At 44.3% G+C, this 19,086-nt stretch overlaps 1 protein-coding gene and 1 long non-coding RNA gene across 2 annotated transcripts in view; one reads left to right on the top strand and one right to left on the bottom strand.

The window, feature by feature from the left end:
• The window catches only part of TMEM233 (transmembrane protein 233), a 50,112-nt gene extending 31,614 nt beyond the window's left edge, over positions 1-18,498 (top strand). The window contains exons 2-3 of the mRNA XM_012468981.2: positions 4,222-4,358; positions 16,087-18,498. Of these exons, the coding sequence (XP_012324404.1) occupies positions 4,222-4,358; positions 16,087-16,093 (144 nt within the window). The 3' untranslated portion in view covers positions 16,094-18,498. The remainder of the gene's footprint in view (positions 1-4,221; positions 4,359-16,086) is intronic.
• Positions 1-19,086, bottom strand: part of LOC110569265 (uncharacterized) — a 290,201-nt gene that overhangs the window by 251,494 nt on the left and 19,621 nt on the right. The gene's annotated exons all lie outside the window — the stretch shown is intronic.

Genomic DNA, 19,086 nt, shown 5'->3' with positions numbered 1-19,086 from the left:
GGAACTCACCTTGCTGGAAATCCCTCAGGTTGCTTTCGGTTCTCGCTCTCTCATTCACACAAGAGGCCTGAAAGCAGTTCCTCTACATTGCTGAGTCTTCCAGTCTGTTGCTGACTAAGGTGGCCCCAATCCAAGAATTAATGGAAGGTTCCGGAAGCAGAAAGCTCTGTGGTATACTGGGTATTTCTCTGGCTTGTGGTTGTCTGCATACGTCTAATCCCTGTTAATAGTCCAGGAAGAGGAGCAATTATTACTGAAGTGCTGTGATTTCAGAATCAAGGAAGAGGTTCTCAGTGAAATCTATAATTCACAGCACTGCTGGAGTCCAGTACACAACTGTTTTTGTTTTTTGATACAGGGTCTCACTCTGTCACCCAGGCTGAAGGGCAGTAGCATGATTGTAGCTCACTGCAGCCTCAAACTCATGGGCTCAGGTGATCCTGCCACCTCAGCCTCCTGAGTATCTTAGACTACAGGTGTTCGCATGCATAACTTTTAAATGCATATTTCCAGTCTTCTTTCGTCTACAGCATGACTATTGGGTGACTATTAGCCGTGGGATGATAAAGATAATTTATTTTTCAAAACTGTGTGCTCTTTTTATTTTGAAAAATTGCAGACCTCAAATATAAGCAAGCAAATAGCACAATGACCGATATAATCACCACAATGCATCACTAGTTAACATTTTTTGCCATTTTTATTTTTATTTTGCTGAAAATTTGGGTGTAGATTGCGATAATGTCAGTTCTAGATAATGCAGCCTGTATCTTCTGTAGAAAAAAAAATCTCTTATGTAACCAAAATACAAGTATCACACTCAAGAAATTTGACATTATTATCTGACATTTACTCTACCTTTGAATTTCCGCAATTGTCCCAATGATATCTGTCATTGAGACTTATTTGTTAATCCCAGACATGATCAAGGATCATACATTGCATATAATTGTTAGGTTTATCTGGTTTTCCTTAATCTAGGAGAGTCTCCTGATGTGGGTGGGTGGGTGGGAGTGCATGTCTTTCATGATAGTGACTTTTTAAAAATAATTTCAAGCCATTTGTCTTGCAGAAAATTACTCAAATAGAATGTACCCTATTATTCCCTCTTAATTAGAAAAAAGTTAAATACATTGAGAAAACTACATAAGGCTGGTGCAGTGGCTCATGCCTGTAATCCCAACACTCCGGGAGGCTGAGGCGAATGGATTGCTTGAGGCCAGAAGTTCGAGACTAGCCTGGCCAACATGGTGAAACTCCATCTCTGCTAAAAATACAAAAATTAGCTGGGTGTGGTGGCACATACCTTTAGTCCCAGCTCCTCGGGAGGCTGAGGCAGGAGAATGGCTTGAACCCAGGAGGCAGAGATTACAGTGAGCTGAGATCGTGCCACAGCACTGCAGCCTGGGTGACAGAGCAAGACTCTGTCTCAGAAAAAAATAGAGAAGAAAACTACATGGATAAAATGTCCTTGCCAGGGCATTTTATCAAAAGGTACATAATGTCAATTGGTCAAGAGGGCTTATTATTAAAGGGAGAAGAACAGTATCTGGCCTTCGTCTCAGGAGCAAGCAGTCTCTGAATACCTCTTCTTTGCCTGGCACTGTGCTAGGTCCTACAGAACTCAAAAATGCCCTCAAAAAATTCATATTCTGTGGGGAAACAGACATATTCATTCACTCATTGAGTCAATAACATATTTCTTGAGCTCAATGTGCCAGACACCACTCTAAGTACTAGCAACAAGGATGATATTTAAATATTTAACAAGTTTGGCATAAGCACAGAATCAGAGAATCGCAGAATCAGGGTTATTACTGCTGAGCCCAGTAATAACCCTTAAGTTGCTGGATCACGGGGAAACCTGGGGAAATGCAGAGGAGCAAGCAGGATGGCTGGGATATTGGGGAAGGGGGCCAAGCTTCAGAGTAGCTGCTGTTTATCAGCGGGTACAAAGTATTTCAACATTCCAACAGCTGGGAATGACAGCCTTGGCTTGGGCATGGAGATGAATAATTCAGCCAAAATCCCTGACCTCATGGATTGATCTTCTAGTGCAGGAGTGGGTGAACTTCTTTGGGAAATGACCAAATACTAAATATTTTTGTCCCTGCAGGCCCTACATTCTCTGGACAGAGAGACAAAGTCCCAACTACTCAACTCTGTCTTTGTAGCACAAAAGTAGTGTGTCAGTCCATTTTGCACTGCTGTAAAGAAATACCTCAGACTGAATGATTTATAAAGAAAGGAGGTTTGTTTGGTTCATGGTTCTGCAGGCTATACACACACAGCACCAGCATCTTCTTCCCGTAAGGACTCAGGAAGCCTTTACTCATCATGGAAAGCAAGGGGGAAAAATTGTGTCATATGGCAAGAGAGAGATAGCAAAAGAAAGATGCCAGGCTCTTTTAAACAACCAGCTCTCACGTGAACTAACAGAGTGAGAACTCACTCATTACTGCAAGGAGGGTCGCAGGCCATGAATGAGGGTCTGCCCCCCTGACCCCAACTTCTCCCACCAGGCCCCACCTCCAACATTGGGCATCACATCTCCACATGAGATTTGGAGGGGACAAACATCCAAACTGAGGTAGGAGGCGGGACTTGACTCCAGACCAGACTGAAGACTGGCTGAAACAGGGAAGAGGCACTCAAAGCTCCTCTCCGTAAGACAGGCTCACCAGTGCCATGACAGTTTACCATTGCGATGGCAACACCCTGAAGTTACCCCCACTTTCCAGGGCAATGACCCAGAAGTTGCCACCCTTTTCCAGGGCCACGACCCGGAAGTTGCCACTCCTTTTCAAAAAATTTCTGAACAACCTGCCCCTTAATTTACATATAGTTAAAAGTGAGTACAAATGTGACTGCAGCACTGCCTTGAGCTGCTGCTCTCAACACGCTGCCTATGGGGTAGCCCTGCTCTGCGGGAGCAGTCACGGAGCTGTAACCCAGCCAGGACTCCAACGCCACCACCTCGATAAAGCTGCTTTTTTTTTTGAGATGGAGTTTCACTCTTATTGCCCGGGCTCTGGAGTGCAATGTCACTACAACCTCGGCCTCCCAGGTTCAAGTGATTCTCCTGCCTCAGCCTCCCGAGTAGCTGGGATTACAGGTGCCTGTCACCACACCCAGCCAATTTCTTCGATTTTTAGTAGAGACAAAGTTTCGCCATGTTGGCCAGGCTGGTCTCAAACTTCTGACCCCAGGTGATCCACCACCTCGGCCTCAAAGTGCTGAGATTACAGGTGTGACCCACCTCTCCTGGCCTAAAGCTGCTTTCTTCTACCACCAGCTCACTCTTAAATTCTTTCCTGAGTGAAACCAAAAAACTTCCCAGTCTAGGCCCCAATGTTGGGGCTCACCTGCCCTACAACAAAATTATATCAAATAGCCACAGACAATAGTAAATAAATGAGTATGACTATGTTCCAAGTAAGCTTTACTTACAAAACCAGGCAGCAGACTGGATTTGGCCCATGGGCTATAATTTGCAAGCCCCTGTTCTAGTGAACCAGACAGATATACTCATTTGTCTTTTTATGCTACAAATACTTATGCAGCATCTTCTACATGGCAAGTACTGCACTGGGCACTGGTATGCTGTGCTGAACAAGACAGACGACTGGGCACAGTGGCTCATGCCTATAATCCCAGCACTTTGGGAGGCTGAGGTGGGTGGATCACTGGAGGTCAGGAGTTTGAGACCGGCCTGGCCAATGTGGTGAAACTCCATCTCTACTAAAAATACAAAAATTAGCCAGGCGTGGTGGCAGGAGCCTATAATCCCAGCTACTTGGGAGGCTGAGGCAGGAGAATTGCTTGAACCTGGGAGGCAGCGGTTGCAATGAGCCAATATTGTGCCACAGCACTTCTGCCTGGGTGACAGAGTGAGACTCTGTCTCAGAAAAAAGAAAAAAGACAGACGATGAGCCCTGCCCACATTGCACTTACATGCTGGTGGGAGAGACAAAATCTTATTATGTAAATGCTAAGACAAGAGTCATCAGGAAATACAGAGGGGGCAGTTCACTCATCCTTAGAGCTTAGGGAAGGATCCCTGGAGGAGGGGATGACTGTGTTGTTTGCTTAGCAGCCTGTCAGTGAGATGAGCAAAGTCACCAGAGGCTCTTGGAGCCTTTTCATCAGGACAGCTGAGGTCCTCCATCCCTTTCCCTGTGGGTTGTCTGTCATCACCAGCTCTTCCCTTGTGTCCTCCAGTCTCTGAACAGCTACAACGACGGAGACTACGAAGGAGCCAGGCGGCTTGGGCGGAATGCTAAGTGGGTGGCCATCGCCTCCATCATCATTGGCCTTCTCATCATCGGCATTTCTTGTGCAGTTCACTTCACAAGGAAGTAAGTAGGCTTTCTGAATCCCTCCCCATGTCAAATGTCCTTTCTCAAATGCCTATTGATATCTATTACAGTAGATTAGTTTATGCTCCAGTCACAACCCCAAACCAAAGAGTTTTCATGTTTTGTTCTCAGAATAAATTTGTCCCAGTCCAGAGGGACGCATCAACAGTGTGGATCTCCTAGTGCAGGAGTGCATGAACTTCCTTGGAAAATGACTGAATAGTAAATATTTTTGGCCTTACATTCTCTGGACATAGGGACAAAGTCCCAACTACTCAACTCTGTCTTTGTAGCACAAAAGTAGTGTGTTAGTCCATTCTGCATTGCTATAAAGAAATACCTCAGACTGGGCCGGGCGCGGTGGCTCAAGCATGTAATCCCAGCACTTTGGGAGGCCGAGGCGGGTGGATCACGAGGTCAAGAGATCGAGACCATCCTGGTCAACATGGTGAAACCCCGTCTCTACTAATACCAAAAATTAGCTGGGCATGGTGGCGCGTGCCTGTAATCCCAGCTACTCAGGAGGCTGAGGCAGGAGAATTGCCTGAACCCAGGAGGCGGAGGTTGCGGTGAGCCCAGATCATGCCATTGCACTCCAGCCTGGGTAACAAGAGCGAAACTCCGTCCCAAAAAAAAAAAAAAAAAGAAATACCTCAGACTGAGTCATTTATCAAGAAAGAAGGTTTTGATCCTTCTTTAATCAACAATATGGATTCATTACATGGATCATGTAGGTCAGTGGAAGGTCTCTCCTCCACACAGTCACTCAGGGTCCTACGCTATACAAAGCTCCACCATCTTGCAGCTGCTCTATCGAGAATGGAAGTCAACAAACTTTGTCTGTAAAGGGCCAGATAGCAAATCTTTTAAGCCTTGTAGGCCATATGGTCTCGATCATGGTCTCTGGCACAGCTACTTAGCTCTGCCATTTTAGCACAAAAGCAGCTATAGACAATATAGAAATGAACAGGCGTGGTTGTGTTCCAATAAAACTTTATTTACAAAAAACAGGCATCTGTCTGTGGGCTGTAGTTTGCCAACTTCAGATCTAGAACATGAGGTGTCCCCAGGCAAAGGCGGGGGAGAGGAATACTGGAGAATCTCACATGGGCTTTTTACTGCCTAGCGACAAATGTCGCTTAAGCTCACATTGACTGAAATCAGTCACATAATTCCACTAACTGTAAGAGGGTGGGAAATGCAGGAGAGTAAACGGGATATTTAAGATTGCTACTTGCTCTGCCCTAGCACGTCATCTGCTAAATAAAATCCTGCTTGCTTTTGCATCAGACTAGCATAACTGTTCTTAGTTTAACAGCAGAAGAGTCACCACATATTTTTGTTACTGACAATGAGTTTTCATCTCATAGAGAGATGGATGCTGTTGATGTATTATCTGGATCTCTGGACTGGGACAAATTTATTGTGATTTCTCTAACCAGCTCAGATGGGCTCCATCTGCTCAAATCAATAACACTTTCCATCAGAGGTTTGACAGTGAGCAAGGTCATTTGATAGACAACCCAGACCTGGAAATGACAAGCCCAGGGTCTTGCTGTGTAAATCCTGGTAAGACAGTTAAGAATGCTGAGAAATTTTTTCACTTTTCTGCCAGAGCGGCATGGCTACTCCTATACCCTTGACCAAAGTCCTACACACATTGAGCTGAGAAGGTCAACCTCTTTCGTTTGGTTGACAAAGGAGGCTCACCCAGATGAATGAGGGAAGAAGGAGACCTCTTTTGACATTCCAGATCAGCCAACCCAACCTTGGCAACCAAGACAGTAGCAGATGTCATGGTAGATCAACTTCCTATCAGACAAGACAGACCCAGGAACAATCAGTGTCAGCTGAGTAGAGGGGAAGATGTCCAAACAGGAAGTGTCACAAAAGAAAGTTAAATGGCTTTGGGCAAAGAAAAGAGAAAAGGACACTCAAACATGAAAGAAAACTCAAGGTTTCTTGCCTGCAGGATGACAAATTTGATGTTGACCTGTAAAGAGAAAGACGGTTGAAGAATACATGTGATGCACCTGACTATATTCTTAAGAGAAAGTGTAAGGTGCTTGTGAACTTGTGAGCAGGGGGGCCACAGAGTGTGGAGCTAATGGTGCAGTTGTGGCATCAAACTGCCTGGACCCAGATGCCTGCCACCACTTATTCACTGTGAGACCTTCAGCCAATTGTTTGACATTCCCGAACCTCGGTTTCCTCACCTGTAAAATGGGAATAATGGTAGTACCCAGGTCATAAAGCTATTGTAAAGGTTAATTGGATGACCCACAGGATGTGTAGGTTGGTGTCTCTGTTCTTTTTAGTGGGTGCACAAAAATGCAAATGATGTATTAATCCCATTGTTACTATTATTATCAATATTACTGGGAAAGGACCTCAGAATTCAAGATGCTATTAAATAGAATTCAAGTCTTTGTACTTTTGAGCTAAACTCAAAAGACAGTGTTCCAAAGGAATGAGGCCAAGCCTTGGCTTGACTCCTGGGAACTTGTGAAAATGCATACTGCCTAGATTAGTGTTTGAGCTAAGTAGGTTATAATAATAGCCGCTGACACTAACGTAGACCTTGACATAGGTCAGGTACTGTTCTCAGCTCTTAACATGAATTAATCCTCATCGAGTCATCACAACAACCCGAAGAGGTAGATAGGTATTATTATCCCTATTTTGCAGATGAGAAAACCGAGACTCAGAGAGGTTTAGTGACTTGCCCAAAGTCTCATAGCTAGTTAGTAGAAAAGGTAGGTTTTAAAACCAGGATAGTGGCCAGTCACAGTGGCTAATGCCTGTAATCCCAGCACTTTGGGAGGCTAAGGTGGGCAGATCACGAGGTGAAGAGTTCAAGACCAGTCTGACCAACATGGTGAAACCCCACCTCTACTAAAAATATAAAAATTAGCTTGGTGTAGTGGCATGCACCTGTAATCCCAACTACTCAGGAGGCTGAGGCAGGAGAATCACTTGAACCGGGATCCGGGAGGCAGAGGTTGCAGTGAGCCGAGATTGCGCTACTGCACTCCAGCCTGGGCTACAGAGCAAGACTCTGTCTTAAAAAACAAAACAAAACAAACAAACAAACAAACCAGAATAGTGTGGTTCTTCAGGCTGTGTTCCTAGCCAAACTCCACACTGCCTCTAAATCAATGTGTCCCATCTAGTACACCCAGTAACAAAGGCCAGTAAGTGGCACTTGCTTTGTGGCTCACTCCAGGACTTATTCACGGGGGAATGGTATGGTGAGGTTTCAATCTGCAGAAATGTGTGATGAGCCAGGGCCAAGGTTCACAAAATCAAAGGAGTACAGGGGTCAGGCAGAGGACATACATGAAGTAAGCTGGTTATAGGACGATACAAAGTGGTGGAGACCATGGTAATTTCAAAAGCACAGTTTAAAGGAAGCAGCCATCATTCTGCTCCAATGGTGACCACTTAGCATGCAGGCCTCACGGGGCTCACTTTTCAAGAGGTGTTAGAAAGCTGCGTTTTTATGTAAAATCTCCTGATTTTTAGATGTTGACAACCAATTCACATTACTAAAACACATGGTGAGGACATGAAACAAAAGAAACATTTGCAGGCTAGACACTATCTACTTTGCAGTCTGTAGCGGACAGTTTGCTTTCAAAGATCAGTCTGCTCATGCGCTCCATCCAGGAAGTGTTGCAAGGGATCTAGAGTGTTCATATGTAGACTTTCTTCAGCCTTCATAGTTTCTATCTGGGGATGAAGTGCTGATGTCTCTGCTTGTGATTGAAGCTTTCTTAGGAACAAAAGGTATGAGAAGGAGTAGCCCCTCTGTTCCTTCTTCCTAAAAGGCAGTGTTCACCATGGTTAGAGCTTCTGATTTAATACTAGCTTTACCAGGATTCAAATCCTACTTCTACCACACAGGCCATCTGCCAAGTTATTCAACTCTCTGTGCCTCAATTTCCCTAACTATAAAATGAGAATTGAATTATTTCCCCATCTGTAAGGTCAAATTCCTTCTAGATGCCTTTCCCTCTGCTATTGAAGAAAACAGGCCAGGCACCATGGCTCACGCCTATAATCCTAGCACTTTGGGAGGCAGAAATGGAAGGATCTCTTGAGGCCAGGAGTTCCTTGAGCAGCCTGGGCAACATAGCAAGACCCCATATCTAAAAAAAAAAAAAAAGTTTTTTAATTAGCTGGGTGTGGTGCCACACACCTGTATTCCCAGCTATTTGGAAGGCTGAGATGGGAGGATCACTTGAGCCCAGGAATTCAAGGCTGCAGTGAGCTATGATCACACACACCATCATACTCTAGTCTATGTGACATAGTGAGACCCTATCTCAAATAGTAAATAAATAAATTTTAAAAGATAATTCCATGGAGAAAGTCAAATTTAAAGGCTTTGTCATGTGTGTATACGGCCGAGAGAGAGAGAGAGAGACAGAGAGACAGACAGGCAGACAGAGACAGAGGGGAAGAGAGTAGGAAGTGGGGAGGAAGGAACTAGCCATTAGAGAATGAAATTAATTCTGCCTTCCAAGTAACATAGCCAATTTCTCAGTAATCCCTTGAAATAAAATTTCCAAGCCTGCATTTATGGGAGGAACTAAATGGTAATGTGAAACTTCTAAGGCAGAAATTCAAACTTCTAAGGCAGAAGTGCCCAAGCTACATAAGAGTTACCTGGAGGGGTTTAAAAGAAGTTAGCATCAGCCAGGCAGGGTGGCTGATGCCTGTAATCCCAGCACTTTGGGAGGCTGAGGTGGGTGGATCACAAGGTCAAGAGATCGAGACCATACTGGGAAACATGGTGAAACCCATCTCTACTAAAAATATAAAAATTAGCTGGGCATGGTGGCATATGCCTGTAGTCCCAGCTACTAGGTAGGCTGAGGCAGAAGAATTGCTTGAACCTGAGAGACGGAGGTTGCAGTGAGCCAAGACTGTGCCACTGCACTCCAGCCTGGTGATAGAGCTAGACTGTCTCAAAAAAAAAAAAAAAGTTAGCATCCGAGCCTCACTTCAAAAGATTCCAACTTGCTAAATCAGAAGTGAGATCCAGGAACACCTGCAGTTTTCAGCTGCCCCTCTCCCAACCTGAGGATTCAGATGCAGGTGGTGGGCAGAACAGTCTTTGCTAAACCTTGGCAAATATCCTGCCACCAAAGTCCACAAGGAAGGACATGCAAATGGTGGCCATTTGTGGACAGTTTTCATTTACAGCAAACTCGTCATCCTAATCTGCTATGTCTAACCCAATGCTAAGGAGGGGAATGAAGTGCCACCTAGCAGGTGTACCCACAGGGAGGCTCTTCAGTAACAATCTACTTCCACAGAGGAGATGGGAAAATCTGACATTAGAGACCTCGAAGCCTGAAGATGAGCCAAAACTCCATGAATATGTGAGTTTTCTGAGTTAATTCGTTCCAAAATGCTGTCTGGGGTCAGGTGTGGCGGCTCACACCTGTAATTCAATACCTTGGTCTGAGGTGGGAGGATCTCTTGAGGCCAGGGGTTTGAGACCAACCTGGGCAACATAGCAAGACCCTGTTGCTCCAAAAAAATATTTCTTTTAAATTAGCTGAGTGTTGTGGTACACACCTGCAGTCCTAGCTATTTGGGAGACTGAGGCAGGAGGATCTTTTTAACCCAGGAGATTGAGGCTGCAGTGAGCCATGATCACACTACTGCACTCTAGTCTGAGCAAGAGTGAGACCCTGTCTCAAAAAAAAAAAAAAACTGTTTGAAGTAAACTCCTGCCTTTTAAAAAATTGTAGATTCCCTGCCTTTAAAAAAATCATTCTTTATCCTTATCAATAATGCTGTAACCAATATGTTAAAGAACAGATTGAAAGCTCAAATGGTTGAAATCCCAGGTAGTTTTCTTCCTTAGCATAATCTCGGATCATGATAGTCTTTACCCAAATTCATCCTATTTTACAGGATATCTACGTAAGCCACATGGTGGCTGGGACAATGAAACACAGGGTTTCATGACATCAAATTCCTAAGAGCTGGGAAGCATTCAACTGAAATATTAAACTTTTTTGTATAGAATGCTGCATTGACAGCAGGGAATTGTTCTCATCCAAACAGAATCATGAACTTACAGTCTTTCAAAGTCAGAAAACTCTCCGCCCTCAAGTTGCTAGAGAAAGTGAAGAAATAAATCACACAGGTGAAATGTCTAAAAATAGTAACAGTCCATTTATCAATCCGAGTAATTCAAATCCCTAGTCAAAACCAACATATTTGCAGGCTCTTGCTTCCTGCTGATACCTTGAGGACTCAAGCAAGGTTAGGTTATTCTAGGGATGTTTCTCAAAGCACAAACCTCAGAGCCACCTGTGACAGATTCATCTGGGATGTTTATAAAAATGCAGGTTCCTGGGCCTCATTTCCTGAGTAGCCTAGAAATATCACAAGCCACCTTCCCCAAAAAATAATTCTAAATATTCTACTAAAGTTGCAGAACTACAGTGCTAGGATCTTGCATTTAATGAAGAACGTTCTTGCCTGTGTGGACATGTGCCAACAAACAAGACTTTTTTACATCCCTAAGATAAAAGATAAACGGTTTTTCTTCTCTTACACAGTCAACACAACACGCTGCTGTGGCCAGATGTGTTTGCTTTCCCCCACACGCCAAGCAATTGTCCAGTGACTACCAACCAGGTATCCTATAATTTAGTCCCATTATGACACCATCTGCTGGAAGCTAGGGTCAGATCCCACAGGTTAATAATGGTTTGGTCCCCCAAGACTGCCTCTCATTTTAGATGCTAATTGAAAGCCCCAGGTTATGACCTGTGCTTCTGACTGGCTGGCTCTAATTTGGGGGTTTTCACGACTCCCTTCTCAGGTTCTATTAACGTGCTAGAGTGGCTCCCAGAACTCAAGGCAACACTTACTTATGTTTATCCATTTATTACTAAGAATATTACAAAGGATATTACCAAGGACACAGATGAACAGTCAGATGGAAGAAATGCTTAGGGCAAGGTATGTGGGAAGGGGCGTGGAGTTTCCATGTCCTGTCCAAGTGTGCCACCTTCCAAGTACCACCACACGTTCAGCAACCCTGTCCTTTAGGGTTTTGCAAGGGGGCTTCATTACATAGTCATGATCAATTACATCATTGACTATTGGTGATCAACTCAACCTTCAGGGCATTTCTCCTCCCTAGAGTCCAGGGAGTGGGACTGGAAGTTCCAACCTTCTGACCAAATGGTTGGTTCCTCTGGCAATACACCCCCAACCTGAGGCCATCCAGGAGCCCACCAAGAGTTACCTCATTAGAACAAATATAGTCCTATCACCCAGGAAATTCCAAGGGATTTGGGAGCTCTGTGTCTGAAACTAGAGTCAAAGACAAAACATCAAAACAAAAGATTCTGCTAGCACCCAATCTACAACGGTGTCAGGAGCTCTGTCTCAGGAACCAGAGGCAGAGACCAAATATTTATTTCTTATTACATCACACTATTACACCTAAGATATGTGGTAGAAGCTTGAGCTATTGCTGCTTCCCTGGAAAGTTTACGCACCTCCCAAATTTGCCCTTCCTCCCTCCCTTTTGGTTTCAGTTTTTGTTTTGGAGATGGGGGTCTCACTATGTTGCCCAGGCTGGTCTTCAACTCCCAGCCTCAAGTGATCCTTTCACCTCAGCCTCCTGAGTTAGCTGGGATTACAGGGTTGAGCCACCACACCCAGCTCTTTTCCTCTCTCCTTGAGATCAGGCTCATGGTCACTTAATCTGATGCTCTGTGGAATTTGGTGGAACGTCCTTAGCAGCAAAAACAGTTGACCATGACAAAGTTTGGGTATGAGGCAAATGTCCTGTATGACAAGTATGACATTCTCAGATGACCCTGGTAATCCAGTGGAGCTTCATGTTACTCAGGGGTGAGGTTCTCATGTCAGGGCACAAGGTGAGCTTTGTGTATAATCAAACTTGATCTTGGAAGTATCCGTAGGAGGGCACCCTATTACATGGTATCTTGATCAGCCCAGCAAAGCCAGTTGAATGTTTCCAGTGTTGGAAGAGGTGACTGTTCCTTGGGTTGAGAGCCAGCTGAAGTATGTAGCTGGGTTTAGGGTTCATGGCATCTGTTTAAACACTGGAACCACAATCTGGGCTCACATAGGAGGAATAGACGTGATATCCCCATCCATACTCATGACCATTGAGCCAGAAATGGTAGCCAGAAACTCCAGCTCTATTTAAACAGCTTCTCTTCTTTCTTTTTGAGGAACATAAATAGTTGATCTACCATAAGTTAAATGCACATACAATGCAATTTCCCTGAATGTATACCTCTGAGTGGTCTTGTTGAGGTATAAACATCCATGTACACAGCTGTGTGTTAAAAATGCTCATTTGCCATTCTTAACACCAACAGCCTTTGTGCTCCAAGGTTTTCATTAAGGAAAAACTTGACGTTTAAACAGGAGTAAGGGTCCCATGACTGTGTCTCATTAGCAGGCACAGAGTTAGAAGATACTGACCCATTCTGCACTGGGAAAGCTTCTCTCCCATAAGCAAATTGAAATGAATCCTTTCCTGGGCTCAAAATACTCTTCAGTTGCATCAGAATTGGAGGGAGGCATACATATCAAGGTGGACATGAAGCAAGAACTTGACCTTTTTTGCAAAAGCGTAAAAGCAAATCCCTCTTCTTTTCTGTATTGTTGGCTGGGGAAAGGCTTTCTGGGACTTGTTTTGCTCAGAGAATTTTTGTGATTCCATAATGAAAAACGGGAATCATTACCTATTTCCAGAAGCTTAGAAGGGTCTTTCTCTGTTGGTTCAGGTAAGTTGAGATGCAGACAAATCTGATCTAGGTTGCCAGCAATGGTGGAAGGATTTTTGCTTTGAAAAGGATATAAGCTAGCAGCACACTGATGAAGAAATCAGAATGAACACTAAAAAGATGCTCAACCTCATTGGTAATCAAGAAAGCACAAATTAAAGCTGCCAGATTGCAACAATTAAAAATATGGGTAATATCAAGGTTGGCAGGAATGTGAAAAATTGGACACTATACTGGCGGTGAAAGAGAAAATTGGGACAGTCTTTTGGAAAGTCAATTTGGATGTATCTAATAAACTTTAAAATGCTGTGCCCACCAATCCAGCAATTCTACTTCTCAGTATCCACCTTCGAGACAGGTGCACAAAAATGCACGTAACACAGTAATATTTCACCCTAGCTACATGTTAGAATCACCTGGGGGGCTTTAAAAATATGCCAGTGCCACTGGGCACTGTGGTTCATGTTTGTAATCCCAGCATTTTGGGAAGCAGAGACCAGATGATCACTAGACCTCAGGAGTTGGAGGCCAGCCTGGGCAACATAACAAGATCTTATCTCTAGTGAAAAAAGCATGTTTAATTATCTGGGCTTGGTGGCATGCACCTGTAGTCCCAGCTACTTGGGAGGCTCAGGTACAAGGCTGGCTTGAGCCCAAGAGGTCGAGGCTGCAGTCCACTCTAACTGTGCCACTGCACTCTAGCCTGGGTGACAGCGCAAGATTCCATCTCAAAAAATCAAAACAAAAAAAATTTTAAAACAATGCCCAGGGCCCACCCTGGACCAATTAAATTAGAATCTCCAGTGATAGGGCCAGGCATTGGTGGATTGTAGGGCTCTCTGGGTAATTCTAATGTGCAGCCAGGGTTGTGAACCACGGATGTGCAATGATGGTCATTGCAGCTTTGTCTGCAATAGGGGAAACCTTGGAACAACCTAAATGTCCATCAGTAGGCAGGTTAAATTAGTAGTGATGTTTTCATATGATGGTATACCACACTGCAGTTTAAACATGGAGACAGGGCCAGGTGCCCTGGTTCATGCCTATAATCCCAGCACTTTGGGAGGCCAAGGCAGGAGAATCACTTGAGTCCAGGAGTTCAAGACCAGCCTGGGCGACATAGTGAGAGATCCCGTCTCTATTTTTTTTTTTTTTTTTTTTTTTTTTTTTTTTTTTTGAGACGGAGTTTCACTCTTGATACCCAGGCTGGAGCGCAATGGCGCGATCTCGGCTCACCGCAATCTCCGCCTCCTGGGTTCAGGCAATTCTCCTGCCTCAGCCTCCTGAGTAGCTGGGATTACAGGCACGCGCCACCGTGCCCAGCTAATTTTTTGTATTAGTAGAGACGGGGTTTCACCATGTTGACCAGGATGGTCTCGATCTCTTGACCTCGTGATCCACCCGCCTCGGCCTCCCAAAGTGCTGGGATTACAGGCTTGAGATTTTTTTTTAAGTATAAACATGAAGGCATCCTTTTTTTCCTTTGAGACAGAGTCTTGCTCTGCTGCCCAGGCTGGAGTGCAGTGGCACGATCTTGGCTCACTGCAACCTCCACCTCCCAGATTCAAGCGATCCTCCTGCCTCAGCCTCCCTAGTATCTGGGATTACAGGCAAGTGCCACCATGCCTGGCTTATTTTTGTATTTTAGTAGAGACGGAGTTTTGCCATGTTGGCCAGGCTGGTCTCAAACTCCCGACCTCAGGTGATCTGCCCACCTCAACCTCCCAAAACGCTGAGATTACAGGCATGAGCCACCACGCCCAGCCAACATCCTTCTTATTATGACTTTACAAGCCCGGCTTACTCTGGCTGCCACCTCCCCATCCTCATCTCCCAGTTCTCACTCCCTCTCTCTCCCTTTTACTCCCTCCACTTCAGCCACATCAGAGTCTTCTCTCTGAGCAACACACGCATATTCCTGCCTCAGGGCCTTTGCACTTGCCGTTCCCTCTGCCTGGAACTCTCTTCCTCCTAAAACCCACACAGCTGGTTCCCATCTCTCCTTCTGGCACTTGTTCATATGTTACCTTAACAATTTTACTTTTCTTCCTTACCACTCCCTGACAAATTATATATCTATGGTCTATTTCCCCTACTGGCATGAGAACTCCGGGAACATTTTCATTTCTATTATTGCCCATAATAATAGAGCATGGCCCTTAACGGTGCCCACTTACAAGCTAGACTGCTGGAGTTTCATTCCAGGTGCTTCCTCTAAGCAGCTGTGTGCCCTGGGGTACATCTTTTAAGCAGTCTGTGCCTCTGTTTTCTCATACATAGAATGGAAATAACCACAGTGCCTACCTCATAGGGCTGTGAGGGTTAAATTGCACAAAGTACAGTGCCCAGCACACCGTACTCTCTAGGTGACTGTTGGGTACCGTTACTGTCATCAGCACCTAGAGCAGTGCCCGGCATGTAAATATGCATTGAACAGATAAATGAGTAAAACAAAAAAAGAAATTGTAGCACTATCCCATTATGTAAACACATACACAGGATGAGGATGTATTTCTAAATGCTTACTGATCAGTTTCCATGCAGAGAAAAACACCTGGAGAATGCACACGAAACTGCTAAGAGTGCTACCATACTAACCCTCAGGGAGGAGAGTGAGGTTCAGATATGCTCAAGAGGCATTTTGCCATATTCATTTTCTTTGTTTGTTTGTTCGTTTTGTTTTGTTTTTGTTTTTGTCTTTTGGCATTTATCACATGTAAGATAAAATACGTTTTCCAAATAGAATATGTTTTTCGAAAGGAAGCCCTTGCTTAGAGTCAGAAGTGTGCAGGAGGGCTTGTACATTTCAGCATGTGTTTAATCAGAGTAATCGCCATCAAATAAGGAAGCCATCGAGCTGGGAAAGCCGACCGTGGAAGCTCAACCCATGGTCTCTCTCTCTTTCTTTCTCTCTCTGTACCATACAGTGCCTGAGGAACCAGCGGTCGGTCCGTGGGCTGTGAGCGCTGTGAGTGTGGAGGATGGACCTCATCCACACACACCCCAAAGGAGTTTCTGAGGAATGGATCCTTGACTTCAGACTGTGAGATCTTTTCCTCCAAGACTCTCCAGAGGCAGGTCCCTGGCAAATGAACAAGAGAAAAAAAAAAAAAGAAGTCCAAAATTTTAGGAAATCCAAGCTGCACAGCCGGATCAGCCAAAGTCATTGATTTGTAAAAATGAAAAGAAAACAGAAAAAAGAAAAATGAAATCTCACTGTCTCAGTTTAGCGAATCCCGTGGTATCTACTCCTGTCCTCCAGAGGCAAGCCTCAGGAAATCGCATAACTTTTCATTGGGGTGATCCAAGGGTCTCCATGTAGGGGGAGAGGGAAGTTTCTAGAAGAGCAGCAAGCGCTGGTTTTTACAATTTCGAGCACGAACATTTGCAGCATGTTAAAAATTGTCTAGTAGAGTTCAAGTTGTGGATGTGCTTTTCCTTTTGTTCTGACATGTTGTAGCCTCACTTCAACCTCAGTAACTCCTCCTCTGGGAGTCAGCACTCCCATGCCCAGAATTCACCCATCTGGTTACCAAAGACTCAAAGAAGGGGCTTTTCTAGCCTTTTGTCTTGATCCTTATATTTCCACATAGGTCCCCTCTCTCGCTTGCATCCACGTTGGTCAACTTGACCACAACCTCACTCGTCACTCAAACAGACTCTGAGAATGGACTTAGTGGCCAATTCTAGGCACATGAGCACCTTCTTCATCCCAGTATTGGGAATACACTGGATATATTTATACGATGTGCTTTTTTTTTTTTTTTCAATCTCTCTCTCTCTCTCCTCTCTTTCTCTAGCAAGTCTCAGGCAAGAGATCTTTGATTTTCCTGGATGCCACTTGGAAATGCCACCCATTGTATTTCTTTTCTGTCAAATGTAAACCCTTTAGATGTGAATGTACTGGTTTAATGATGCCATTATTCTGCCTGCCAGAACACAGTAACCCCATGTCTCACAGAGCATGAGGGGTGTGCCACTGGTGGTACGTACACAAGATCACTTTTCAGTAGTTTCTAGGAACAATTTTAAGTAATCCCAAATCCCAAAGAATGTTTCCCCTCTCCTATTCTTTTTTCATCCTGATTACAGCAAGGAGAAAGTCTCTGTTTAGTGCTAGCCGGTCCCGAACACCTTGCCCGACACAATGGCTCTTTTCCCTTTTTAACAAACAAAGAGCAGGCCTCAGGTTTAGAGTCTTCTGTCTAGATCGAATTTAATGCTAGTGTTTTGTGTCATGGTATTTATTTTATTTATTACCTTCCATCTACAGCCTCCCACCGTGGGGGATGTGATATATTATTTCTGTTCAAATTAAGAAAAATAGGGGAACTCAAGAAAATATCAAGTAATTAACACACCAGATAGGTATGTGTGGCAAAAGTCACTTCAAAGAATTAATGTTAGAAACACGGTGATAATGAAGCAAAAGAAAGGCAGATTATTCTGGCCAGGCACGGTCACTCACGCCTGTAATCCCAGCACTTTGGGAGGCCAACGTGGGTGGATCACTTGAGATCACGAGTTTGAGACCATCCTGGCCAATGTGGCGAAACTCCATCTCAACTAAAAATACAAAAATTAGCCAGGCATGGTGGTACATGCCCGTAATCCCAGCTACTCGGGAGACTGAGGCATGAGAATCACTCGAATCTGGAAAGCGGAGGTTGCCGTGAGCCAAGACTGCACCACTGCACTCCAGCCTGGGTGACAGAGCAAGAAAAAAAGAAAGGCAGATTATTTTAATTGAATGAATAAATGAATAAAGAGTCAAAATACCTGAGTTCCAATGCCCTTTTGCTTTTGCAGGGGTGGTTTCGGCCACTAACTAGCTATGCAAGCTGATTTTAGGCAAGTTCCTTAGCCTTTCTGCGCCTAAAATTTCTTCACCTGAAAAATGGGGATAAGAATGCCTGCCTACTTACCTCACAGTGTTGTTATGAAAATTAATTGCCATAATAGATGTGAATAACCCTGGAGGGGTGAGGTATTCTAAGTTCTATACCAATACAAACCATTGTTCTTAGATAATGGGGAATTTCAGCATTTTTTCATATACAGAACCCTAGCAAAAAAATAAAAGCTGATGAACATCAGATTCTACTTGTCATTTGACCCGGATGTCATGATGAGCCAGCACTTGTCCCAGGAGGACATTGAATCAGGGACACGAAATCTCAGCACACAGAGATGCTAGCATCATTCCAATAGATTGAATCTTCTGTTCCTGACATCCTGTCTTTTGTTTGTGTGTGTTTGGGTCCCTGGTCTTTTACCCAAATCAAATGAAAAGTGTTGCTGAGAGGCAGAATAAAAATGGTTTTAAGTAAGCCTGTGTACCACACGTGTGAATTGTGTTTTCTTGGGGTGCCCCGCCTTCCAGAGATTTTCATAACCAAAATAAGCTCATCTATTCCAGCCTCAGTCCCCAGGGAAGACTCCAGAGAGGCCAGGGGTGGCGCTAGAGAGGCATCACTCACAACTAATTTATGGCCAGAAATGTCCTCTTACGAGGCACTGAAAATGTTGGTCTCATTAAAATGAAAGTAAAATAAAATAAATCCTGTCATTAAATGAGATCCTTGGGGACAAGAGGGCCTCTGATTTTTGTTGGGCATCTCCTAGGTCCTAAGCTCTAAGAGCAACAAAATGGTCTTTGTTGGGACGATGGGCTTGTCCAGAGCTTCCTCCAAAGCTAAGATTGCCCCTGCCCCACTCGCAAAAGTGCAGTATAAAAAGGGATCGGTGTATTGTATCAGCCAAGGGACTCTTTCATCAGCCAGTTACAAAAACTGGCTAAAAAGAGCAAAAAGTAGAGTTTACTGCTCATAAAATGGAAAATTCCAGGGATTGCTTCAAGTGCAGGTGGATGCAGGTGAACAGGGTTTTTGGAAACATATACCTTTCCACGTCTCAGCCCCAACTTG

Source organism: Aotus nancymaae, unplaced genomic scaffold (genome assembly GCF_030222135.1).
Source record: "Aotus nancymaae isolate 86718 unplaced genomic scaffold, 86718_ANA_hifiasm-v0.15.2.pri h1tg000021l, whole genome shotgun sequence".
NCBI classification, from domain to species: domain Eukaryota; kingdom Metazoa; phylum Chordata; class Mammalia; order Primates; family Aotidae; genus Aotus; species Aotus nancymaae.
The sequence above is the reverse complement of the archived record's forward strand: the minus strand, read 5'-3'. Positions and strand labels throughout refer to the sequence as shown.